General features: G+C 44.8%; 1 protein-coding gene across 2 annotated transcripts; it reads right to left on the reverse strand.

Annotated features, from left to right (window-relative positions):
- Positions 1 to 43: 43 nt before the first annotated feature.
- On the reverse strand, positions 44 to 25,957 carry MYBL2 (MYB proto-oncogene like 2). Of its 2 annotated transcripts, none has more exons than XM_079979263.1 (14): positions 25,715 to 25,957; positions 22,350 to 22,437; positions 21,479 to 21,547; positions 21,193 to 21,285; positions 19,800 to 20,020; positions 19,335 to 19,491; positions 18,592 to 18,864; positions 16,600 to 16,977; positions 15,821 to 15,960; positions 15,339 to 15,438; positions 14,098 to 14,211; positions 11,304 to 11,420; positions 5,482 to 5,610; positions 44 to 3,213 (listed from the first exon to the last, which is right to left on the reverse strand). In XM_079979263.1, the coding sequence occupies exons 1-14, from the start codon at positions 25,732 to 25,734 to the stop codon at positions 3,085 to 3,087; spliced, it is 2,028 nt and encodes a 675-aa protein (XP_079835389.1). In that variant the 5' UTR covers positions 25,735 to 25,957; the 3' UTR covers positions 44 to 3,084. The 2 variants fall into 2 exon arrangements, with proteins under 2 accessions (XP_079835389.1, XP_079835388.1); XM_079979262.1 differs by having other exon boundaries at positions 5,482 to 5,631; positions 25,715 to 25,956.

Below are 25,957 nucleotides of genomic sequence, written 5' to 3' on the forward strand. Positions count from 1 at the left end.
TTTAGATACATGCAAGAATCTTCACAATGAATGTATGTGGATGAAGGAGCTTCTTATTCTTCCAAGACAGACAATCTGCATTGCTAAGAATAGATTCCTTTCAGGCCATCTTCCTCCTCAGCAGGCTGTGCTGCCTATCAGTTTTCTCTTTTCATAGGCACACAGTTCCCCTCACACAGGTCACTTGGGCAGATTCCAGGATGCTATTTAATGTTCAAGTCCCAGTATTTCATTTGCCTGAACACACTTGGTAAGCCTGTGATCTTTGACACCTTACAGAACAGGAATAATTTTATAGTACATCCACACCATTTTTTATTTTAACTCGCGCCCAGAATACCACAAGGTATATACCAGCCTTCTTCTCTCAACTGTTCCTGTGCAACAAGTTAAGAGCCTAGACTCACAATGATATAACCTATTCTACAGGTGTTAGGACTCTGGGATTACATGGCCAGGCATGTGTTTCAGACAGGAAATGTCTGAGCTTTCCAATTAAAAGTTAATTGTCTTTGTCATTAACAGGCTCCCTCTGTTCATTTCCCCTGAAATTTGCTCAGCACTAGATCTTCCTTAATAAGCAATAAACACATAGCAGGGCACGCTGGTAGAATCAGATTTATGGGATTAGAAATGGCTTTTAATACCTTCATCATAATCTTTTAATTTAGAGCAGACTCCAAATCAAATCGGCCTCACTTTCTACAATGAATGATAATTTATTTAGGGTTTTAGCCATGACAGTGGTTCTAAGAAAGATAAATTCTTAAAGCAAAAATAATACTAATTATTCACCAAGAAGGCCTCACCTGTTTTTTTCCAAACAGGCATTTACATCGGAACGAACTGTGACATCTTCCCACGAAGTAGTCTTACTTTCATAACAGTTCCTTCCCCCCAAAAAAATTCAGAGCCACGCTGTTTGTCTTTCATCCATCCCATGAGGCAGGTTAGGCTGAGAAATGGGGTCTTGCTTGCCCAGAGCGATCCAATAAGCTCTTCAGCACAGGTTGACTTAAAATGCTATTTCAAAGACTGAACGATGGAGAGATAAGAGAAGCATGCCGCCCTCCATAAACACATGTTGCAGAGGCATTGGTCAAATCCATTTTCTTTGTCCAAACATGTGCATTAAAGCACCCACCATAAGGTGCAGGATGTAGATGCACACTTAAAATCTCCAAGCACTTCTGACTGAGCTACAAATCCCATAGCTAAACTATGGGGTTCACCTCCACAAGATGTGAAGATGGCCACCAATTTAGACAACTTTAAAGGGGTTTTAGATCAATTCATGGGAGGTATCAATGGCTACTTATCATGATGGCTATGGTACCTACAAGATCAGAGAAACCATGCCTGTGTCCCAGTTGCTCAGAAACAACTATATTACCCGTGGACTCCCCAGAGGCATCTGATTGGCCATTATGGGATACAGGATATTGGACCAGACCAGCCTTTGGTCCAGCAGAGCTCTTCTTATACAACTAGACTTCCTACATCCAGATTGTCCTCTAAATCAATGCACTACACTGGTTGCAAGGATTATTTCACATATTGTGCAAAGGCAAGCATTGGTTAGTCAATGGGGACCACAACCAATCACCACTTCCTGCCTAGTGTACCTGTTTGATGCAGGCATTTGCTAACTTATTTGTCATTCATCTATATAGCTGTAAAAATGAAAATGTGTTAAGTGGCTGTTAGCATACAGCGGATGGTTGGGAAGCATGGAAATCTGTGGTATCGGTCACCAATTTGCAATTCATTTTAGGCATCCAGAACTGATTCAGTTAACAATGCAGTTTTCACAATGTCTCCTTCTGCAAGATTCATCTGACAACACAACTCATGATATACCCAGGAAGAATACAAAGCCCCAGACAATGAAGTGCTGTGGATTATACAACACAGAACCACATTACTCTCTGGCCTCTCTTGTTTCAGCTCAGGCCTGGTTAGTGGAGGCCATTAAAAGGTTGATACACTGAGGAAGATCTGTTTGAATTGCTTTCCCAGGGATTACATCAAACTAATCTGAAGCAAAGTGTAAGAGTGCTTTGAAGAACCTATCTATAACATGACTGAAGACAAGGACTGCAAGACAGAGACGTATCTTATCTAGGACACGCTTTCTCTCAAAGGGTATGGGCCAGACTTTCACTCACATGTGATTTACACAGATCTCTGCAAAAGCTCCTTTTACCATAGCAGTTGTGAAGCGATAAAGCCGATTAACTCTCCCAGCACTGAGCAGACCAGCTCGCTTTAAGCAGCCTGCACCTTTCCTTATATCAGAGCTGGAGTGAAAAGATTGGCATCAGCACCATCTGGTGGACTTGGAAATATAAAATACTCAGAAGCAAATCGCAACATCATATGCAACCTAACAAGCAATAGCAGATCAGGGTAAGAGGCAATGGTGTGCTGGAGTATCTTTGGAGGCAGTGATTTTGATAGTCTTAAGACTGCAATACTCTGGAGAAGAGGTTTTGATGCCTACCTTTACATAGTGCAACAGACCACATCCCAGTTCACAGAGTTTGTCCAATCTAAAGAGCATATTGCAGACATTTCCAACTGCTAGCAGTTCTTCTTCCTTCCATCTCAATCCCTTTGCCCGTTACCATCCAACAAAAGTTCCAAAAGAGCCAGGTGGAACAGGCAGGGACTTTAAGCATAATTACACTTGAAGAAACTCAAAGAAAGCAAAACGAAATCCAGAAGTCCAGGGCTTTCTCTTCCCCGTGAATTGATTCACTTCTCTTATGTCCCTCTTTGCAAACCAACTGATTCCTTTTTATCAAAATGAAAAGGGAGGTAGAGGTTTCTCAAGGGAAGTGAGAATGTCTCAGCTCAATTAATGCAGGGCTGTTGCCAAACTTAAAAAAAAAATTCTTTTCTGAACATTGTTTTCTATATCATGCTTAGAACCCAGAATTTAGAGCAATAAATCAAAACAAGGACATCTATGGTAGAGCTCAGGAGTCACAAAGAAGGAGCTGGTATGAGAATGCCATTCCAGGTTCGGTTCTCTTCCTCTCCCTCCCTCCACCCATGGCTACAAGAGTTTACAAGAGTTCTTCAAGATAAGATTAATGTCCGTGATGTGTGGTTCTGTTTCAACACGCCCAAGACCTGTCGAGCTTTGTCTTGCATGATCAGCTGGTCTTTAGAACCACCACAAGCCACTGTTTTCCAAGCACTGGACATCTAAGGAAGAGAAGAGAAGAGAAGAGAAAGTAAGCACACTTTTGGGGAAAGCTTCTTGATGCAATTTTGTAAATTAGCCTCTCACTCAGGAGTCAGAATTGGCTCAGGTGAACCCATAGGGAAGCATTTGTAAAAAGTTGAGAATGAGCCCCCCAAATTCTCACTGACCATTCATGTGCTACAAATAACTTAAATGCATAGAGTACTAGTAATTTTGGGGGTGGATTTACTTGAAAGGCTTCAGTGGGTTTAAGCCATGTAATGTATACTATTCCCAGGGCTGTATCCAGCATTAGGTAAGTTTTGTTAGAGCAGGGTTTCCCAAAGTTGGGTCTCCAGCTGTTGTTGGACTACAACTTCTATTGTTCCTAACTAGCAGGACCAGTGTTTTTGAACTGTAGTCCAAAAACAGCTGGAGGCCCAAGTCTGGGAAACACTGCAAGGGCTTTTCACTGCATAATGGAGCTTCCTCTCCATCTCCTCTCCCCGCATGCCCCCTAAACCCTTTAAGAACATAAGAGCCTGCTGGATCAGGCCAGTGGCCCATCTAGTCCAGCATCCTGTTCCCACAGTGGCCAACCAGATGCCTGTGGGAAGCCTGTGAGCAAGGACACTCTGCCCACCTGTGATTCGCAGCAGCTGGTATTCAGAGGCATAGTGCCTCTGGCAGTGGAGGCCAAACATAGCCATCAATAGTCTTGACCTCTATGGATTTCTCTAATCCTCTTGTAAAGCCATACAATTCCATGGGTATCACTGCCTCCAGTGGGAAGCAATTCCATAGTTTTAACTGTTCTGGGAGTTCCAGCAACCTTGCAGAACAGACAGGGTAGGGCACTAGGGATGCATAAGTTCTGCTGTGCAAACTGAAATTCTTACGTTAATGGAACTGCTTTGTTGGATGCGTTGCCCTGTGTTGATAGCCCTAATTATGTGTTTCTTGGGAGCCCAAGTTCCAATAGCCACATTCACTTGCCCACCCCATCCGCACCCCACCAAAGGCATGATTTTAGATGCCAGTGCTGTATCTCTTCCTTCGCTGTCTCCAAAGCAGGCTCTTTGTTGTTATAAGGCTGCATACTTTACGCACACACACACACACACACACACACACAATCTGAATTCTGAAAAGCAATCCTGAATTCCGAACTGCACGATTTCTTCAAAGAAGGAAGTTCACTCATTTTGGATCATATTTTCAGAGGCACAGCCTGCCAAGCAAGGAGTTGTACAGCTTACTCAAGTGTTGAACAGGTGAGAGTTGGGATAGGGAAGCAGGAGGGGGCAAGCAGTGTTCAAGTGCATACTCTTAACAGGCTGGGGTCCCAAATTCAGCCCCAAACATCTCTAGCTAAAAATGACCCTCCGATAAAAGGAATAAATGGATAAATGGATTGACCAAGTATAAGGCAACTTCCTACATTCCTAAGACCCATTCCCTGAATATTATGCATTAACTGCTGTAGCAATGCCAGGAAAGATTAATGACTGAAAATCTCAAGACCATTAAAAATAAGTCAGTCAGGTGACTGGGCAAAACCACATTTGCAGAATGACAACCACAATTGCATCTGGCAGTGGTCACCTGTGGTTAACCCCAGTGGCACCACTCCAAAAAGCAGGGAACCCGAAGACTCATACTGCTGTAGTCAGTGCCACAATTGAGGCTACAAGTTATCGATTTGCTGTGAAATTTCAGGTGCCTCACCACAAACTTTTAAGCAGCTTCTATGCCCATCAATTCAAGAAAACAACTTTTCAGCAAGGTTAGAAGAAGGCTCACACAAAATACCATGGTAAATAATATTGATGAAACCTGGGACTGGAGGATAATCTCTCTCTCTCCCCAACCCCACTTGATTCTTTATCAACAGAATTTTTTAAAAAAACTCGGCCCACTTATTTATAACCTAGATTCTGGGCTCAAATTTAAGTGAGTCTACTCTGAGTAAAGGTCTGTTGAACACCACCCTCCATAGGTGATTTTGTTTTAAGTTTGTACACAACAATATGGGAAATAGTTACTAAGCAGACTCTAGTCAAATGATGGAAAAATTAACCATCACAACTCTTCATAAACTCCACAATGGACCTTAATTCATTTAAGAAATGCAAAATCATTAACAGGCGTACAACCATGTTGCCTGGCACTTGAGCAAGGCACAACATTCACAAAGCTCATGGAGATGGCAGGTTCTGGTACTGCAAGTCTCCCAGATCCCCCATAACTGTGGCACCTGCAAAGTTTCCCCAATGGACTGCGCTTACCAGAGGAGGTGGTCTGAATTTGCTTTGGATTCTCTTGGAAGACGGGGCCTTCTCTGCCTTCACATGCACAAACCCCCTGTTGAGCAAGCTGTTGTCATTCCTGCTGCTTGACAAAGAGAGGTTTAGGGACTGCGGAAGGAAGTTCACAGACTGCAATCAACCAAAGGGAAAAACGAAAGTTACAACCAATGGCATTCCTGAGATTAACCTGCTTCGTTTCCCTCCCAAATCCTCTTTTTAGAAAAAGGAGGCGGCGGCAGGCAAAGAAGCAAATATTTAATGTAATCAAGTTTCTCTTATCTTTCTGTCACAGTGCAAGTTTCCTAGAGAGAAAAAGGACTTTTTAATCAATCACTGGGGCAGCGATTGGAACAATAAGCCTGATAGCCTAATGCAATGCAGTCTAGCATCATATTCAGCAGTGGCTCTCCGTGACTAAGAAACTCCGTAACTATTACTGTGGAATAATGGAAAAACTCAACCTTTGGCGTTACTCCACATTTAATTGTCATGGACACCAGCCGGCAAGGAGGTTAGGCAACACGGCTGATGGATAACAGTATCGTGCGTATTGTTCCAATTGCTGCACAAATGAGTCCTAGAACAAGGGCAATTTCCCCCCCCCCCCCAAAAAAAAAACCACAACCATTTACATCATGATGGAAGGGTAAGAGATAGGGTTGCCTGCTGGTCACAGAAAACTCCCAATGGTTTCAACTTTCTCGTCACAACGCGTGTGGAGAAATACTTGAACGTTTTTGGCAGGTTAGAAGCTGGGTATCTCAGCAAATTGTGCTGTCTGTGTTGATTGGACTTGAGCCTGGCTCTTATACAGCCCCTTGGTAAGTCCAGGAGAGGCAGTGTGAAACTCCTCCCACACCATGTAGTGTGTCGTGTGAACAGTGGTGTGGGTAGAAGAGGAATGGTGGCCACAGGAAACTGCAGCTCCAGGATGTTTTCAGAGCAGGAGCAACATCATCTGCCGGAGCACCAGGATAACGGACAGACCTTTCTTGCACCGGCAAGCGAACAAGGCAAAAAACAAGGTTTTCAAGTTTTACAGTGGAAATCGGGAGGAAAATAATTGAGCAGAATACTGTCCTTGGATGGGGTTCCTGAAACGTGCTTGCAATTTAAATGCCAACACTTATTTGCAAGGTTGCTTCCATTTTAATTAAAAGCTAAAGGTTGCAATTCAGCAGGCTAAAGTGCTTTTGTTAAATCTCAGTGTTTTAAGAAGTTTAACCTGTACAATCAGGAGTACTGCATTCGATGGAGCATATTCCCAGGTAATTCTGCACAGGGCACAAGTCATGCAACTCCAACATGCTAACCACTACACCTGCATTTGCCAGCTCACTATCCTATGACTGACAGCTGACCCTAATAAGCTGGGGGAGGGTGGTTTTTTTTAAAGTATCTCAGGATTCTGTTAACAGGCCTGCTGCCCACGTTTACCCAGTGAATTCATGAACAAGCTGGAGCAGCCAGGTCTCCCATCCTCCAAGAATCATAAATGTGAAAGTCAACATTTCTGTAAATGTTACACAAATGAGAGGGTGTATTGCACTGTAACACTTCAGAGTTCATCTTATTTGGGGGTGGAGAGAGCAATATTTTTTAAAAAAATTCTGACTCACCAACCTAGAAGTTATATGCAAAGTGTTTTCAGGAAGCATTCAATATAAAATGTCCTACTTGGTCTTAAGTGGTACAAATCCAAAATTCCAATCCCTGTTTCTATGAAATGTGCAGTATGCTTGTTAAGATGTTTAAACTATAATACTTAAGCACACAACCAGGATTAAATATAACTGAACTCAATGGGATATGTATTTATGAGAAAACATGCATATATACACAAATCAGAAGCACACAAAACAAGTTCCACCTAAGGGCACAGTTGGGCAACAATGCATATGGATTCATCAGAGGTAGCCAACATAATAATAATAATAATAATAATAATAATTATAATAATAATAATTTTTATTTATACCCCGCCCTCCCCAGCCAAGGCCGGGCTCAGAGCGGCTTACAAGCAATAATAAAAACAAGTTGAATGATTACAACTTAAAAACAAAATTAAAATACAACATTAAAATATTGAAATATTAAAATTTAGCCTCATCGCAGGAGAAGGAAAGGAAAAAAGAAAGAGAGGGAGGGAATCAAATTGGTTCCAAGCCAAAGACCAGGCGGAACAACTCTGTCTTACAGGCCCTGCGGAAAGAAATCAGATCCTGCAGGACCCTGGTCTCATGAGGCAGAGTGTTCCACCAGTCCGGAGCCAGAGTTGAAAAGGCCCTGGCTCTGGTTGAAGCCAATCTAACTTCCTTAGGGCCCGGGACCACTAGGGTGTTGCTATTTATGGACCTCCGTGGGGCATACCAGGAGAGGCGGTCCCGTAGGTACGAGGGTCCTAGGCCGTGAAGGGCTTTAAAGGTCAAAAGCAGCACCTTAAATCTGACCCTGTACTCTACCGGGAGCCAGTGCAGTTTGAAAAGCACTGGGTGAATATGCTCCCATGTCAGAGACCCCGTGAGGAGCCTCGCTGCAGCACTCTGCACCCTCTGGAGTTTCTGGGTCAGCTTCAAGGGCAGCCCCACGTAGAGCGAATTACAGTAGTCAAGCCTGGAGATGACCGTCGCATGGATCACTGTGGCCAGGTTGGGGCGGGAAAGGTAATGACACGCTGCAGATGTTCCTGGACTACAGACTCCCATCAGCCCCAGCGAAAATGGCCAATGATCAGGAATAATGTGAGTTGTAGTTCAAAAGATTTGGAAGGCATCATATTAGCCCCTTACTATAGGGACTCGGGTGGTGCTATGGATTAAACCACAGAGCCTAGGACTTGCCAATCAGAAGGTCGGCGGTTCGAATCCCTGCGACGGGGTGAGCTCCCGTTGCTGGGTCCCTGCTCCTGCCAACCTAGCAGTTCGAAAGCACATCAAAATGCAAGTAGATAAATAGGTACCACTCCAGCAGGAAGGTAAACGGCGTTTCTGTGCGCTGCTCTGGTTCGCCAGCAGCGGCTTAGTCATGCTGGCCACATGACCCGGAAGCTGTACGCCGGCTCCCTTGGCCAATAAAGCGAGATGAGTGCTGCAACCCCAGAGTCGGTCACGACTGGAACTAATGGTCAGGGGCCCTTTTACCTTTACCTTACTATAGATGTTAACGTAATTCAGTGGTACCTTGGTTCCCGAACTGCTTAGTTGAGGAACAAATCGGCTCCCGGACAATGCAAACCCAGAAGTGTGTATCCCAGTTTGTGAACATTTTTCGGAAGCTGAACATCTGACGCGGCTTCCGCTTGAGTGCAGGAAGCTCCTGCAGCCAATCAGAAGCTGCACCTTGGTTTTTGAACGGTTTCAGGAGTCGAATGGACACCCGGAATGGATTAAGTTCAAGAACCAAGGTTCCACTGTAAACATGTCACAAGGAAACGGGTTGGCTTTACCAACTTCCAAAGTGTCCTTTTTTTTTTTTTTAGCACCATTCCTAGACTTGCTTCATCTTATTTTCTCTCTCTCTCTTGCATTTCCCCCCATTTCCCCACTTCTTATGAGCCAATCGCCCAGCAGATTTTTACCACCCTTTTTACCTGAAACAACCTGAGCCTCTCGTTGGCAGACTGCCACGGCATGGTCACTAAAAGCAGCAAGGGCCAAATGCAGCCTTGCTGCGACTCTACAGAGGTTAACCATTTTACAGCATGCATGAGAAAAGCCGTAGCCTGCCGGTTTGTACTGCTGCACAAGTGCACCCCGTTAGCAAGCAAAACATTGATTATTGTATCAGAATTAATGAGGGTCAAACATTCAGCAATTGTTTTTAAAAGCCATATGGGATTTGTCTCGATTGAAAACAAACCTAGATTTCCAAGGCAATTCATTAGCGTGGACAGGCAAGTCACTTACATGCCTCTTGCAGAAATGAGTGCCACCAAGGGTGGCCTCACAAGGAAACCATTCATTTGAATTCCCAGATTCTAGTACTGAAGGCACTTGCAATGCACTAAGCAAATGTCTCTGAAATGAGTCAGCCTGGCTGCTCCCACCTGTCAGCGAAGTCAAAGTAGAAATCCCTGGGGTCCTAATGAGCTGCTGGTTCTGTGAGATTTTGACCAGCTTCAGCCCATCTGAAGCTGATACAGGCTCGTCTTATCTTGAGCCCAAGCAGAGCGTCGTCACACAGCAGAAGAATAAGCAGTATGTGCTACATTCTTAATTTTATTTACACTCTATGCTGAGAGAATACAAACATGCATCTTGCCTCTGTGAGAGCAGAGAAGCAACACCTCTCGGAAACAAAGAACACCGAGAGAACAGTGAAAAACAGGAAACCAGTGAACGTCACATCCAGTCTCCCATTCCCGTGGGAATCCAACAGTAACTCTGACTGTGGAATGCAAAACAATGTCTTATGACTGCAGTTGCTGCTCAGTGAGGGAAATAGAAACAAACAGGTTCCACCTCCCCTTTACTTCACTTTCGTTGCTTCTGGCTGATTTTTTTTTAGTAATCCTTGGAATCTCCAGTGTTTGCCCTTTCTTTTCCCCTAGCAACCAGAATGCAGTGTTCCTGTGGTAGGGTCATCTGAGATCAGGTACTCCCTGGAACTTGTTTTCTGTGAATAAGTGTGGGTGAATGTTCAAGAATCCCCTCCTTAAAGGGCAAATCTAAGTTGTGAAAACTCTGCAAATAGGCTTAGACTGTGCAGAAGCTAAAGACCAGGCCCTCTTTAAGAATTTACTTTGGTTTAGGATTGGCATTGGAGAAAACAGGGTTCTTGTGCCTTTCACAGTTGTACTCCTTATGCTGGTCTGTGACCATGATAAAGTTCATTCATTCATTCACAGTTGTACTTTCCACAATCCAGAAAAGGAGGAGCAATAATTACTGTACAGTGGTACCTCGGGTTAAATACGCTTCAGGTTACATACGCTTCAGGTTACAGACTCCGCTAACCCAGAAATAGGGCTTCAGGTTAAGAACTTTGCTTCAGGATGAGAACAGAAATTGTGCTTTGGCGGCGCGGCGGCAGCAGGAGGCCCCATTAGCTAAAGTGGTCTTCAGGTTAAGAACCGTTTCAGGTTAAGAACGGACCTCCAGAACGAATTAAGTACTTAACCCAAGGTACCACTGTACTCTCTTAATTCTGTGTTATGTCATGTCCCCAAGGCAGCCATTTTTTTCATTGGCACCCTCACTACTGTCTCGAAATTCAAACTGTGCCCACGGGTCCACACATCTGGGCAATCAAAGCCCAGTACAGCCTACTTTGACTTGAAGCAGCTCTTTAAAATCTCCAACAAATGTTTTTTCTCTGACCGACTACAAGGAATTCAACTTAAGACATTTTGTATTCAAATGCACTACCATTGAGCTATGGCCTGCCTCAGTGCATATCCATTGCCACACAAAAAATATGGAGGCATCCAAAAGCCAAACTAGACGCCTTGTTTAGTTTGTTCCTCACTGAAATACACCCAAGGGTGGGGGGCAGATTTGATTCTGGTAGCACTGGTGCAGAATGGGGAACTTAACCCTCTTTCCAATCAAAATGGTTTTCTCCCGTTTTGTGGGAAGGAAGCATCCACTTTTCTGATGAAACCTGCAGTCCACTGTGGTTGCATTCTGGCAAAAGTAACACAAACGCCTGTGAGATATTTGTCCCAAGTCTCATATAGTTTGGCCTGTTCCAAGCTTTTTTATTCAGAACAATGAGGACCAGACACTTGTGGTTTTTAAAAGAGTTTCTAGTTACTAAATCTACTCCCCACTATCACCACCACCCATCTGATCACAACTCACCTGAGATCTTTTGAAGCAAACAGGTTTGGTCGTGGTGGAAACTGTCAGCTTCAAGTCTTCATCCACAATGTCAAGGGCTAAAGATTTCCTGACCTTCTTAATGGGACTCCTGTGCATCTGGAAAGACAAGAGAAAAATATTTAAGACCCAACAAAAAACAGAAGGCAACAATTTGGGGATGCATTGTATACTAATTTTAGAACAAAGGGAAAGCTTCATGGGGCACCAGTAAGTTATGGAGAATGAATTCATTTGAGCACACTTGACAGCTGTCAGGAAGACTCCATACTACTATCTCTGCAGTTACATAGGAACAAAGGAATCTGCCTTCTACAAAGTCAGACAACTGCTTCATCTAATGTAGGACTATCTACACCATGAGTGAGGAACCTTCTGCCCTCCAGGTGCTGCTGGACCACAACTCCCATCATCCCTGACCATTGACCACGCTCACTGAGAATGATGGGAGTTGTAATCTGGCAACATCTGGAGGGCCACTGGTTCACCAGCCCAGACTGAGTGGCAGTGGCTCTCCAGAGTTTCAGACAGGAGTCTCTTCACGCCTTACGTAGATATGTGAGTGATTAAACGTGGGCCCTTCTGCGCGAAAATCAGTGGTGCTCTACCATTGAGCTATAGCCTTTCACCATAATGATGTACAAACTGGCAGAACAGCATTGGCTGTTATGACTGCAGCTCCAGGGAATTAGAGAGCTAGCTTCAAACCATACCCAATACTGCCGGTGCAAAGCTGGATTTGCTAGCTGCAATACCTATGGACAAAATATCATGCTTGTGGACAAATACAAATTGAGAAAGAATTGCATCCTTTTAGAGCCTGGGAAAGAGAATCATGCTGTGAATGTCATAGAATCATAGAGTTGGAAGAGACCACAAGGGCCATCGAGTCCAACCCCCTGCCAAGCAGGAAACACCATCAAAGCACTCCTGATATATGGTTGTCAAGCCTCTGCTTAAAGACCTCCAAAGAAGGAGACTCCACCACACTCCTTGGCAGCAAATTCCACTGTTGAACAGCTCTTACTGTCAGGAAGTTCTTCCTAATGTTTAGGTGGAATCTTCTTTCTTGTTGTTTGGAACCATTGCTCCGTGTCCGCTTCTCTGGAGCAGCAGAAAACAACCTTTCTCCCTCCTCTATGTGACATCCTTTTATATATTTGAACATGGCTATCATATCACCCCTTAACCTCCTCGTCTCCAGGCTAAACATGCCCAGCTCCCTTAGCCGTTCCTCATAAGGCATCGTTTCCAGGACTTTGACCATTTTGGTTGCCCTCCTCTGGACACGTTCCAGTTTGTCAGTGTCCTTCTTGAACTGTGGTGCCCAGAACTGGACACAGTACTCCAGGTGAGGTCTGACCAGAGCAGAATACAGTGGCACTATTACTTCCCTTGATCTAGATGCAATACTCCTATTGATGCAGCCCAGAATTGCATTGGCTTTTTTAGCTGCCGCGTCACACTGTTGGCTCATGTCAAGTTTGTGGTCAACCAAGACTCCTAGATCCTTTTCACATGTACTGCTCTCAAGCCAGGTGTCACCCATCTTGTATTTGTGCCTCTCATTTTTTTTGCCCAAGTGCAATACTTTACATTTCTCCCTGTTAAAATTCATCTTGTTTGTTTTGGTCCAGTTCTCTAATCTGTCAAGGTCGTTTTGAAGTGTGATCCTGTCCTCTGGGGTGTTAGCCACCCCTCCCAGTTTGGTGTCATCTGCAAATTTGATCAGGATGCCCTTGAGTCCATCATCCAAGTCGTTGATAAAGATGTTGAATAAGACCGGGCCCAAGACAGAACCCTGTGGCACCCCACTAGTCACTCTTCTCCAGGATGAAGAGGAACCATTGATGAGCACCCTTTGGGTTCGGTCAGTCAGCCAGTTACAAATCCACTGAGTGGTGGCATAGCCAAGACCGCATTTTGCCAGCTTCTTTACAAGAATATCATGGGGCACCTTGTCAAATGCCTTGCTGAAATCAAGGTAGGCTACATCCACTGTGTTCCCTTCATCTACCAGGCTTGTAATTCTGTCAAAAAACGAGATCAGGTTCGTCTGACATGACTTATTTTTCAGAAATCCATGCTGACTATTGGTGATCACAGCATTCCTTTCTAGGTGCTCACAGACTGTTTGCTTAATGATCTGCTCCAGAATCTTCCCTGGTATTGATGTCAGACTGACTGGGCGGTAATTATTTGGGTCCTCTCTTTTCCCCTTTTTGAAAATAGGGACAACATTTGCCCTCCTCCAGTCTGCCGGGACTTCGCCTGTTCTCCAGGAATTCTCAAAGATGACTGCCAGTGGTTCTGAGATCACATCTGCCAGTTCTTTTAAAGCACACTTTATTTGGGGGGGGGGGGCAGCCAACACTGTTAGCAAATGCTCAGCATTTTGGATGCATCAAATTCCTGCAGAATCTTATTGGTCCCAATGACCTAGCCTGCTCTTACATACTTGAGCAGTTATCTCACTTATCCAGTACTGGTCCTCATGTAGTCAGAATGGCTCTATGCACACGCAAGAGGGAGCTCTCAGAAGGCTTGGAGCAACTCTGCAGTTTGCAGAAGTACCAAAAGTATTTAGAAACTATATAGTCCATGAGAGGAACCCACCTCCTCCCGGAAAAAACACCTCAATGAGGAGTTAGCCTGCTCAATGGGCACTGAATGCCGACTGAAGGTTTGATGAGCAGGGGATAAACCCTAAAGCGAAGCACTCCACACTGCACCATTTTCCTGCAGATCATGCTTATACAATATACAAGATACTTACACCCTGTTTCCTCTTCTGTCTCTCTGGCTTCACATCATCTTCTATGATCAGCTCAATACCAGCCTCGCTCCGTAGTACTTCTTTCAAATCCTCTTCCAGGTTAGGCGTTTGAGGCTGGCGTTAGGGATGCAGGAGGAAGAGAAAAAGTTGTGCTTCCAGACTTTCCATCATGAACAATATATGTGACCAGTACATGTAGCACAGGCCAATAACATAAAATTGTTTTGTAGCCACTGTGCAGATCTTCATCATAGATAAAGGCTCTTTCTGGCAGCACACAAAAGTCTGTGTCTCTAAACTGGCTCTTAGCTAACCTGACCTGGAAGGACTCACATGGACTAATGTTTCCCCAAGAACACCTACATGCTCAAAGACAGCGGCAAAGCCCATCATGCAGCTTTGAGGAAAGAGCTGTGCTTCTGAAACACTGCAAGAGCCTTAGAACAATTGGAGCACAATAGCCTCCGGATATTTATCCTCCTTACGAAGAACCAAAAAAAGGTGGCAAGATCAAGTCCCCGTAACCTTATTACACAGCTTGACTGATATGGCATCCATAGCCATTTAGGGAAAAGACATCTAAAAATAAGGAAATTGCACAATTCCTTAATAGAGAAAAATACAATAAAATGCCAGCCTTAAAGTGCTTGGGCTTGCTGAGAGCCGTAATGAAACTGAAAGCTGCTGTTTTGGACCTACTTTGTTAACCTAAAAAAAAAAAAAAATCAACAGACAAGCAGAACACCATCTCACAGGCCAAAAAACCTGACAGGTTGAATCTAGCCTACAGTCTAGAAATCTGCTCTTTTAATTTTCATGTGAAGCATCATTTCATTCTATACTAATGTAAGGATATTTCTGCTGAATGCTGGCTTGGTGTTTTTGCTTAAGATGGAGGACTTGGTCCAGAATTATAGCACTGTGGTCCCAGCAGTAGAAGCACATTGGGATGCAGTACAGGTAGGACGCACAAAACAGCTATAATAAATAATAATAATAATAATAATAATAATAATAATAATAATAATAAATAACAATAATAATTTGTTATTTATACCCCACCCATCTGGCTGGGTCCCCCCAGCCACTCTGGGCGGCTTCCAACAAAACACTAAAATACAATAACCTGTTAAACATTAAAAGCTTCCCTAAACAGGGCTGCCTTTAGATGTCTTCTAAAAGTTTGGTACAGCGCGCGCGCACACACACACACGCACACACACACACACACAGATACATACCAAAGGCCTAATTGGTCCGTACTTCTCCAGAGCATTCTTGAAAGGTGTGGGTGTATGAGGTGTATTGTCCGTGATGTACTTCTGATCAGGTGTCACAAATCTGAAAGCACAGAAGAGGAGAGGTTTGCTGCAGGAATTTTTAGGTCTTATAGATTTCGTAACTTGTCGATTAACTGTTGTATTCTAATTCCTCCTTGATTGTAAGCTACCCAGACAACACTGTTACTGGGAAGCATACCAGCAATATAAACAGATATCCAAACAATTAAAAAATACCAGCTCACATGCTCTTCCTTGAAGGAAGGTCAGTGGGATTTGCATGGAACGCACAGTGGTCCCTCATGCCCAAGACCACAACACTGTAGCTTCACTGGTGTCACTGTAAGATTAGGTGCTCCCACCACTGAACACTAGGCCCAGACATATCCGTGAAGCCAACAGGATACATGCTGGAGTGAGAGTGAGGGGAAGAAAATACTTACACTGAGTTTTTCTGAAGCAACGGTGTCTTGTCTCTGTGTAGCGGGGTAGTCACTATCACTTTCTGGCTGCACACAGGAGTGGAAGTCAAAGATGGGTTCTCAAGGTCAAGAGTGTCTTGCTTGGTCCAAAAATTCAGGAACTGCCAAAGAAAGGAAATTAGAACAGTTGACACACATCAGCTGAATTGGATTAAGTAACGGATTGTTTTTCAAATCTATTTCAGCTTTGACTGGCGATTCCTGAGCCCTTGATTTTACATTTTCAGTATAATATGACCAAGGACAGTTTTCCATGTTGTAAACACCTGGCCATGTTGTAAACACCTGGCATGGGAGGCTGTGCCTTCCTCCACCACAAGTGGCTGAATCTGTGGTCAAGTAGGTCCAAGACCTGTAAATCATGTCTGGAGAGTGAGGGTTTAAAGCAGTCTGTGTTATCTCTGACAAAAGTCATGCGACCAGGACACCCTGATCTTTCTTGGATAAAGGTCTTCCAAGCTATATACTTAAATATGGAAGTGTAGGAAGAGTATCTAACATGACTTTTTAAAAAAAAAATACAGTAAGAAAGCAGGCTCTAAAGCAAATTTTGTGTTTCTGTCTGGTTCCCATTGATTTTACCAACTCAAGTGAGCAATCTCCATATAAAAGCCATGTGAACCATTAATAAATGGGAGGACATCACTCAAGAATAACAGGGTGATTTGCAGAAGATAAAATGTCATGCATGAAGGCAACCACTGACTCACTCTTGCTGCCCACTCTTTGCACCTCCATACCTGGGAAGGGGAGAATGGCAGCGTCTTGACAGGGGTGCTCTTAGGCGTCATGCTGTTGCAGGAGTCCTGGAAAGAGAGGTTGCCACTGGTCCACCCTTCTGGAACAGGCGAGAGTGCGACTTTCCTCTTCTTCTGCCGCTTAAGCACAGAAGGTGGTGTACCAAAACTCATGTCCGTGCAAGGGGAGATGGGGATGAGCTCGCCTTTGCTGCCTTTGCTCAGGTCCGAAATGGTGTGGCCATCCAAACGGTACTCTGTCACGTTCTGCGAGGTTGAGGAGGGCTTGAGGGATGGTTGCCTATCTGGGCTGCTGCTGTTACTTGTAGACAGGTAGTCAGGGAGGTCAAATTGAAACAGATCACACCAACCATCTGGGTCCTGCCAGAATAGGAAGTTCAGAAAGTTTGGGAGGATAAAACTGCAGACAAAGAATGTGGCAGGGCAGAACAGGTGGCAGAATAACTTGGCACAAGTAGATTTGAGCAATTACAATGCATACCAAATGCACAAGCTACGTATTGGAACCTTAGGCCTTGGATAAGGAGCAAGTTATTTTCACCCATTCAAATCCATGAAGAAAAGCTAACTTAACATCTAACTTAAGTCCTCTTGATTTGAATGGGAACTAAGTGCAAAAAACCTGTGCCACAATCCTCTACACACTTTGCTTGAAAAATCAATACCCAACACTGGGGAAAAATGCAGCATAGCTGGGTTTCGTTTTGCATATAATGGCAGGACAGTTTTAAATTGTCTCAGTCACAAATACTAAAAATCAGTAGTAAACTGGAGGGAGGGAAAGTGCTTCCAAGAACATTAAAGGATCCCTGCTGGATCAGACCAAACGGATATCCAATAACCATTCTGTTCCCCACAGTGGCCAATGGAAGGCTTATGGAAGGCCTGCACGCAGGACATGACTGCAACACCAACGTCCTGCTCATGTTCCCCAGCCGCTTCTGAGATTGGATGTAGCATCCAGCCGCCATGACTAGTAGACACTGATAGCCTTTATCCTCCATGAATAGTGGCTATGGCCCCATGCCATGAAGAAAAACTCCATAGTTTAACTATGTGCTGTGTGAAGAAGTCCTCACTTTTGTCTGCCCTAAACCTGCCACCCCATTTGACATCAATGGATGGCCCCACACTCATGAAAAGGGAAGAAAATTCTCTTTCGTTGCACCAAGCATAGTTTTTTTCACATCTCAACTACGACCGCCCTTACTGTGCCAATTCCCTGCCGATAAGGTGGGGAGGGGATTGTTTGTGCTGCTATTTGAATGCTTTGTATTTTATTGTTAGTCACTGTTGCAGTGATGATCAACTTGAGATGTTTGTTGGCCCTATTGATATTGGTGTTTTAATTGTGTTGTAGCTGTAAGAGCAGTGGTTCCCAATTGGGGGTCTGCATAACCCACCCAGGAGGTTCACAGCACCATTCACGTAACAAAAACTACCATAGAGATATCAAAATTTTCAAAAGTAGGGCGTCCAAGGCTTGGCTTTTGCAAAAAAACAGCACTTTGATAATAGGGAACCACTGTTACAGCATTTTCTTGAAACGTTATATTTTATTCTGCATGTTGCTGTGAGCTGCTTTGAGCATGGCTTTACCAAGAAGAAGAAGAAGCATACAGTGGTACCTCGGGTTACAAACACCTCGGGTTACAAACACCTCGGGTTACAGACTCTGCTAAACCGGAAGTAGTACCTCGGGTTAAGAATTTTACCTCAGGATGAGAACAGAAATTACGTGGTGGCGGCAGCGGGAGGCCCCATTAGCTAAAGTGGTACCTCAGGTTAAGAACAGTTTCAGGTTAAGAACGGACCTCCGGAATGAATTAAGTTTGTAACCAGAGGTACCACTGTACAAATAAACTTGATGATGATTATGATCATAGCAAAAAAGAGCCTATGATAAGCAAAGCCTACATGCAAACTCCTCATCCCTGAACGTACTACGGAAATAAACATCAATCCACTTCTTACAGATTCAATCATGTCCAGAGCTTCTGTAATAGCTGGGGCCGTAGAGGTACACAAATAACTGCCTGCTTCGACCACCCATGTGTACTGAGATGAGCCTTCCTTCAGGTCACTGTCAGGCACTGTGTTTTCTGATGCTCCCGTGATACTGTCGTCCGCCAGGCTTTCTGGGAGTTGCTCAGGAGGCAGCTTTGGCAGGCCAACAGATTCTTCATCCATGGCTACCTCCTGCTTTATTTCCAAGGCCTGAACAGGCCAGTCTGTCAACAAGGTTTGCTGTGGAAAGCAAATGAGGATTTGTGTGACTACTACACAACAACAATAAAAGCAAATCAAGTATACGGCTGCACTCAAAGAGCATCAAGGCTGCAAAATCAGGTACTAAAATCAGGAGCCAATGTCCAACACAGTATTCGGCAGTGCTAAATCACACCCTTCACAGTAAAAGCACAAAGTCATGAAACATTTCCGAAGAATCTAAATGAGGCTGCAGTCCTAACCCCACAGACCAGTTCTTGATATATGAGGGATTATGCCGTTTGGATCCCTGAATAAAAAATGAATGGATTTTGCAAGATGTTTTACAAATGTAAAACCGAAGTTTGCAACCTTATTCCAACGTACCAAAAAAAAGGCAGATTAATTTAAGGCCGTATAGAATATTGTGACACTATCACCTGGAGGTTTGCCTAAATATATTCTCTGTTTAATAAAGTTTTCAGAGACATAAAAATGCTTTGCAATACCTGGCTTTCGACTTCTTGTGCAGTTTGGCTTTCCTTTCCTTCCACCTCCACCAGGAGATAGAGGGGCTTAGAGTCTTTTGCTTCGCTAAGAAAGCCTCCTGTCTCCACCTTCCTTTTGATTGTAGAATTCCAGTGGTTTTTCACAGCATTGTCTGTCCTGTAAAGCAGAAAGCGCACACACATCATTGAAAAGTGAATCACAAGAGGAGAAGCATCCTAGGAACAGACAAAGCTGCCTTGGACCAAGTCAGGCCATTGATTGGTCCATCTAGCGTAATAATGTCTACCCTGATTGGCAGTGATTCTCCAGAGTGCTAGACAGGGCTTTCTCCCATCACCAGGGGTTGAACCTGGGATCTTCTGCATGCAAAGAAGATGGCCACCCACCGACCTCCTCCATTTTCTTGTTTGATAGATCCATCCCAGTATGGGACAGAAGAATGCAAAGGTCCATAAGGAACCTACCTCCCAGGCAGCAACTTCGCAATTTCGGCCCAGCGGTTCCCCAGAACCTTGTGAGCCTCACAAATGATACGGTCTTCTTCCTCTGTCCACGATGACTTTTTCACCTCCGGGTTCAGGTGGTTGTGCCAGCGTTCTCTACACTGCTTGCCCAGCCGGCCTTTCAAGTGCTTGGCTATGAGCGTCCATTGCTTTGTGCCATACTTCTTCACTAATTCAGTGACCTCATAAGGGGGGAAAGGACAAATTGTTATTCACTGTGTGATCACGGTGGCAGACTCCATCCTCACTGTGCATTAAAGGGAAAAGGGAAAGGACCCCTGGACGGTTAAGTCCAGTCAAAGGCGACTATGGGGTTGCGGCGCTCATCTCGCTTTCAGGCCGAGGGAGCCAGCGTTTGTCCATAAGACAGTTTTCTACTTGCACTGGCATGCTTTTGAACTGCTAGGTTGGCAGGAGCTGGGACAGAGCAACAGGAGCTCACCCCATCGTGGGGATTCGAACCGCCAACCTTCTGATCAGCAAGCCCAAGAGGCTCAGTGGTTAAGAACACAGCACCACCTGCATCCCTCTTCACTGTGCATATGTTCAACTCTATCATTCTATGATTCTAGCCAGAAGAAAAATTCTTCTGAGTTCAGTGCAAGAGTGTAGGATTCAACTGAATAGCTGCAGGGAGCCTGTGCATGTACAATTACATGCAAAGGGCTCTCTCAATAAACCTGGGTAGCTTGCAAAAGCAGAGCTCCTGACTGGGTTGAGAATATCCAATGTGTGTAGTTGTGTGTGTGTATAGACTCCATGAAGCCATTTAATTGCGGGAGGGGGGTGTAGATCTCACCATCCCACACCACAGTGCTGCTCAACAGAGTTACACTGAGACAATAATATGAGCTTATTTGCTTGCTACCCTATTAATACATTGCTGTTTCACAATTGCCCAACTTAACAGCCATTAGCGTAAGGTAACTCATGTTTGATTTCTACCGAGCAACCAGAATTACCTTACCCCAAGGACAGTGCAATGGCTGCATGGAGTGTACAAGCAAACGTTACCAAGTTACTAAAAGTGCAAGCCTATTTCGAAGGAACTTACTCCCTCGTAAAAGCACACAGGACTGCAACCTTAGGATAGCAGCTGATGGGGGAGAGTTAAGACAGCATGGTGCTCTGTGTGTTTTTAAGGAGGATATTTAAGAATTAAATCAGTCTTACCAGAAAGCTGCTAGGGTTAGGAATCTGTACCACGAACAAATTAGACCCTGTATTTGATAGATGAAGAGTGGCAGCCAATACTGCAGAATCTTTCAAATACTGGGATTCTAGAGAGATTCTACCTGCAAGATGGAATTCAAATTTCTTCAACTATAAGAGACACATGTTGAGAAATAGTTACCTTCTGATCTTCTTGTTTCGTCCAAGGACCTTTAACCAGGACAGGGTTTAGCACCCGAAGCCAGCGATATTGACACTGCTGCTCAGTGCGGTTCTATGAGCAAACGTAAATAAGTACATGCTTAAGTGAAGATTGATAAGGCAGGCATAAAGAGAAACCAAAAGTATCAGGCAGAGAGATTTTTTTTAAACTAGCAGCTTGATCTTTTGCAACTCTGTCATACCCCTCTCTGCTCCAAAACACCCCACCAGCAAAACCTTCCACTCTGTTGAAAAACTCCACTTACAGGAAACTGACTTGCTAGGAACTTCCAGTCATGTCCAAACTGTGTCACCAGGGAATTCAAGAGCTCATCCTGCAAAAAAGCAAAGCCATCAGCTTTGGCACACAAGTAACATATACAGTATGTTGTTTCATTACCTAAATTATGTATTTCAGGAACAAAAGAATGGAATTTACCAAAACAGAAGTTTGTGACACCATGACATCATGAGATACAGCATGGCAAGGAAAGGAACAGAGGTTTGACCTTCAACACAGCATTCCAGCTACTTCTGTGTGCCACCCAAAAAACAGAGCTGCTAGCTAGAAACTAGGTCTTGTGTTGCACTCTAAAGCAGAAAGGTGCTATAGCGGAAAGCAGGATGAACTGGGTAGCTCCATCTTATTTGTCAGGGACAGAATGCCTATTTCACAGTTGCTCCAGGAGCCTCTCCTCATGGCACAATAGCTAAGATGGTGATAAAGGCTCGATCTTTAACAAGATATATATACACACACAAGTCCATTGGTTCATATTTTTCCCCACTCAGTTTGGCCAATTTGGGACAAGTAATGCTATATGTATTCCAACAATTTGACATGCAATACTTTAAGCACAGAACTTTGGCCTCCAGAGAATGTCTGGGATTGTTTGCATTTAAAAGCTAGTTTCTAGTCCTCATGAAAGTAGGGAAAGCAGCAGGAGAGAAGAGGGGAACATGGCTGGAATAGGCAAATTATGCATTCCATTCCCATTTTATTTCTTTATTGGATGCGTATACAAGGACTTCTGTAAGGATTTTCAAAGTAGCACATATTGCATGTCAGCAAAGCATTTTCCATTCAGCTAAGCTCCCCAAGGCCACACCCCCTACTTTCCTCAACACATGACATACCTCTTCACGCGACCACTTGACTTTGCATCTGTTATCCCGCCGTTCAGATACATCTGAATCTTGGTAATGCAGTTGATCTTGCTCTTCACTATTGCAAACAAAATTTAAAAGCAAATGGGAAAAGGGAGCATGTAAGTATCTTGCTTTACAGATTTTTAATTGCCCCCCAATATTCTACCACAGACTAGAATCTCCAGCCCATACCTCAGAACCCATTGAAACAATACAAAGAAGAAAGATAGGTAGGTAGATAAAAACAAATACTTAAACTTCCTTCATTGTGAACACTGCATCTGCTGGTTTGCTACTGGGACAGGTTCAAGGCACTTGTGGTAATTCACAAAGTCCTAAACAACTTGGGGACAAAGTAGTTGAAGGACTGGACTCCTTATGCTCTACCTCGATCTCCAAGATCTTCTGCACCCATGAGGTTCAGCTGAACTTCACTGGGGTTGAGGCTTTAGTGTGGCAGGCCCTGCCCTATAGAACTTGCTACCTGCAGAATCACAGAACTATAGAATTGTAGTGTTGGTCCAACCCCTACAATGCAGGAATCTTTTTGCCCAACATGGGGCTCAAATCCAGTACCCTGAGATTAAGTGTCTGAGCTATCGATCCTTCAGCAGTAATCACCCAGGTCTGCTTTTAGGTAACTTCTGAAAACTGTACTATTGTTTGGACAGGCCGCTGCAACATGAATTTCCCCTTTTACCCAATCAATACTGATGTTTTTGACTGTTTTTACTGTAACTTTTGTACCTTTATGGAAAGGACGGATTACAAACACTTCAATAAATAAAATAAAAATAAGTGGCCTTAAGCGTGTGCCCTCATAAGACATTTAGTGGGAGTTACTAGAAAGTAAGGAGAGTTCAGAATTGCAGCTTTAGACGGAAATAAAAGGTTAAGAAACAGAGAAGAACAAGCAGTGGGAGAGAAGGCTCCATATATAATTTCATATGTTATTTCAAAACCACTGATTCCGTTTGCAAATCTGGCTGCTGTCCTGATCTTCGGAATTGTCTCCCTCTGGAGACTTACCAAAGCACAAGACATTGTTATTCCAACATATTTTTGGTAGCCAGAGTTTTGGTAGAACAGTCACCGTATGACTCACCAAGTCACTATATGACTCGTCCAAGTCCTCAAGATCAAGTGGGATATAAAGGTAAAGGTAAAGGTACCCCTGCCCGTACGGGCCAGTCTTGACAGACTCTGGGGTTGTGCGCCCATCTCACTTAAGAGGCCAGGGATTAAGAGGCCAGGGGCCAGCGCTGTCCGGAGACACTTCCGGGTCACGTGGCCAGCGTGACATCGCTGCTCTGGCGAGCCAGAGTCGCACACGGAAACGCCGTTTACCTTCCCGCTGGTAAGCGGTCCCTATTTATCTACTTGCACCCGGAGGTGCTTTCGAACTGCTAGGTTGGCAGGCGCTGGGACCGAGCAGCGGGAGCGCACCCCGCCGCAGGGATTCGAACCGCCGACCTTTCGATCGGCAAGTCCTAGGCGCTGAGGCTTTAACCCACAGCGCCACCTGCGTCCCTCAAGTGGGATATACACCCAACCAAATAAACTAAATTAAAACACCACCGCTACGGCTAGGTAAAAACATCATCCAATCTCTCAGCCAGTTAGAATATTCATGAATATTTTTACTGAAGGATTCAAAAAGATCTCTGCACAAATATTCCTAGTGGGCAAAGCGGCTTAGGCCAGAGCTGGGAAGTTCAAGACCCTCAGATGTTGTTGGGCTACAACTCCCTCACTCCTGACCATTGGCCTCGCTGGCTGGGTTAATGGGAACTGGAGGCCAACCCACGTCCTTGGGCCATAGGTTCCACATCCCTAAGGTAAAGGTAAAGGGACCCCTGACCATTAGGTCCAGTCATGGCCGACTCTGGGGTTGCAGTGCTCATCTCGCTTTATTGGCCGAGGGAGCCGGCGTACAGCTACCGGGTCATGTGGCCTGCATGACTAAGCCGCTTCTGGCGAACCAGAGCAGCGCACGGAAACACCGTTTACCTTCCTGCTGGAGCGGTACCTATTTATCTACTTGCACTTTGACGTGCTTTCGAACTGCTAGGCTGGCAGGAGCAGGGACCGAACAACAGGAGCTCACCCCGTCACTGGGATTCGAACTGCCGACCTTCCGATCGGCAAGTCCTAGGCTCTGTGGTTTAACCCACAGCACCATCCGTGTCCTTCCACATCCAGGCATCTAGGCCACTTACATGTGCAGTGCTTATTTAGAATGTTAGACTAGACCAGGGTCCAAATTCCCCCTCAACCATGATGGTTGGTCTCCCAGCCTAATGCACCTCACAGGTAACTTGCTGTGCGGCTCAACAGGGAAAGGGGAGATCCATGCACACCATTTTAAACACCTTGGGAAAAAATGTGAGCTATTAACACAACACCAAATAATATAAGTAATGCCATGCTGTCTTTCACACATCATCGTTGTTGTTTAGTCGTATCCGACTCTTCGTGACTCCATGGACCACAGCATGCCAGGCACTCCTGCCTTCCACTGCCTCCCGCAGCTTGGTCAAACTCACAGCAATCTAAATGGCCAGAACCTTCCCAGCAGTCTCCTCACAGATACAGTGTGTCTACTCAGAGGTAAGCGCAATTGAATTCAGCGGGGCCTACCGCCCAGTAAAGTGAGTTTAGGATGCAGCCGTAAGCCATGATTTTTCACAGCTTTCCCAACTACCCCCACCTGGTAGCTGGACCTGGCAGTCCTCATATAACAACCATTAGGTCCACCATCCAGGCAATCCCAATTCAAGTCTTTGCCAGCTCGTTATCACTTCCTCTCTTTGCTTTAGCACCAGAAGGCCTCTAAACAAGATGGGGGGGGGGGTCCCCGCTCCAGACTGTGGCCCACGATCCCTTTCATAACCGAACTGCTCTTCCTTGCAGAAGGATTAGCTTAATACTAATAATGATGATGGAAAAAAGGAGAAAATAGATCACTAGGGAAAGCAGAGTGACGCTCTTCCTTTCTCCCTCCCGCACCGCTTGGCGCAAAAAAGAGCTAAGTTCCTCTCCCCGCCCTTGCAAATTCACGCGGGCCATTTTAAGCACATTTAAAGCAGCTTTAAGCAGCTTTCTCCCTTTCAGATCGCGGCAAATAAATCATCCGCGATATAATTTTACAGATCTATGCCTGTGCATGCTCCACTACCGTGGACGGGAGGTCAATCAGTTGCGGGGCGGAAGGGTGGGGGGAGAGGAGAGAAAGGAACAAAAAACAGGCGGGGAACGGATTTCCCACCACCTTTCCAACCCACGCTAAACGGTGGCTCCAAAAACAGCTGCAATATTTTCTTTTCCCGCCCCCCGCCTCAAATGCAACTCACCAGCGAGCCCTGCGAGACATCCTGCCTTTTTTCCCTCTGCGTTCAAATCATGCGATGGCCAAAAATAATACTAAAATGAAACTTCCAAAAGAACAGAAAAGGCTACCAGAACTTGGAGGGGGGGTGGGGGGACGGATGCCGCTAAAGGACCCCCTCTGAATAGCGCGCGCGCGCAAGCCAGGCTGCTGCTACTGCTGCAACTGCAGCTCGGTGGCTGGCGCCCGCCCGGGACTCCGAAAAGCA

The sequence above is a fragment of the Podarcis cretensis genome, assembly GCF_951804945.1.
Source record: "Podarcis cretensis genome assembly, chromosome: 6".
Taxonomy (NCBI): Eukaryota; Metazoa; Chordata; class Lepidosauria; order Squamata; family Lacertidae; genus Podarcis; species Podarcis cretensis.

What these genes read in the sequence shown, in the direction of transcription:
- MYBL2 (XM_079979262.1), bottom strand. Translation starts at nt 25,734, where the DNA reads ATGTCTCGCAGGGCTCGCTG. An exon ending in TCCTAGCAAGTCAGTTTCCT is followed by an intron (nt 21,286 to 21,478) that starts GTAAGTGGAGTT and finishes GTTTGCTCATAG; the next exon opens with AACCGCACTGAGCAGCAGTG. An exon ending in TTTGCTTCAAAAGATCTCAG is followed by an intron (nt 5,632 to 11,303) that starts GTGAGTTGTGAT and finishes GGTTGATTGCAG; the next exon opens with TCTGTGAACTTCCTTCCGCA.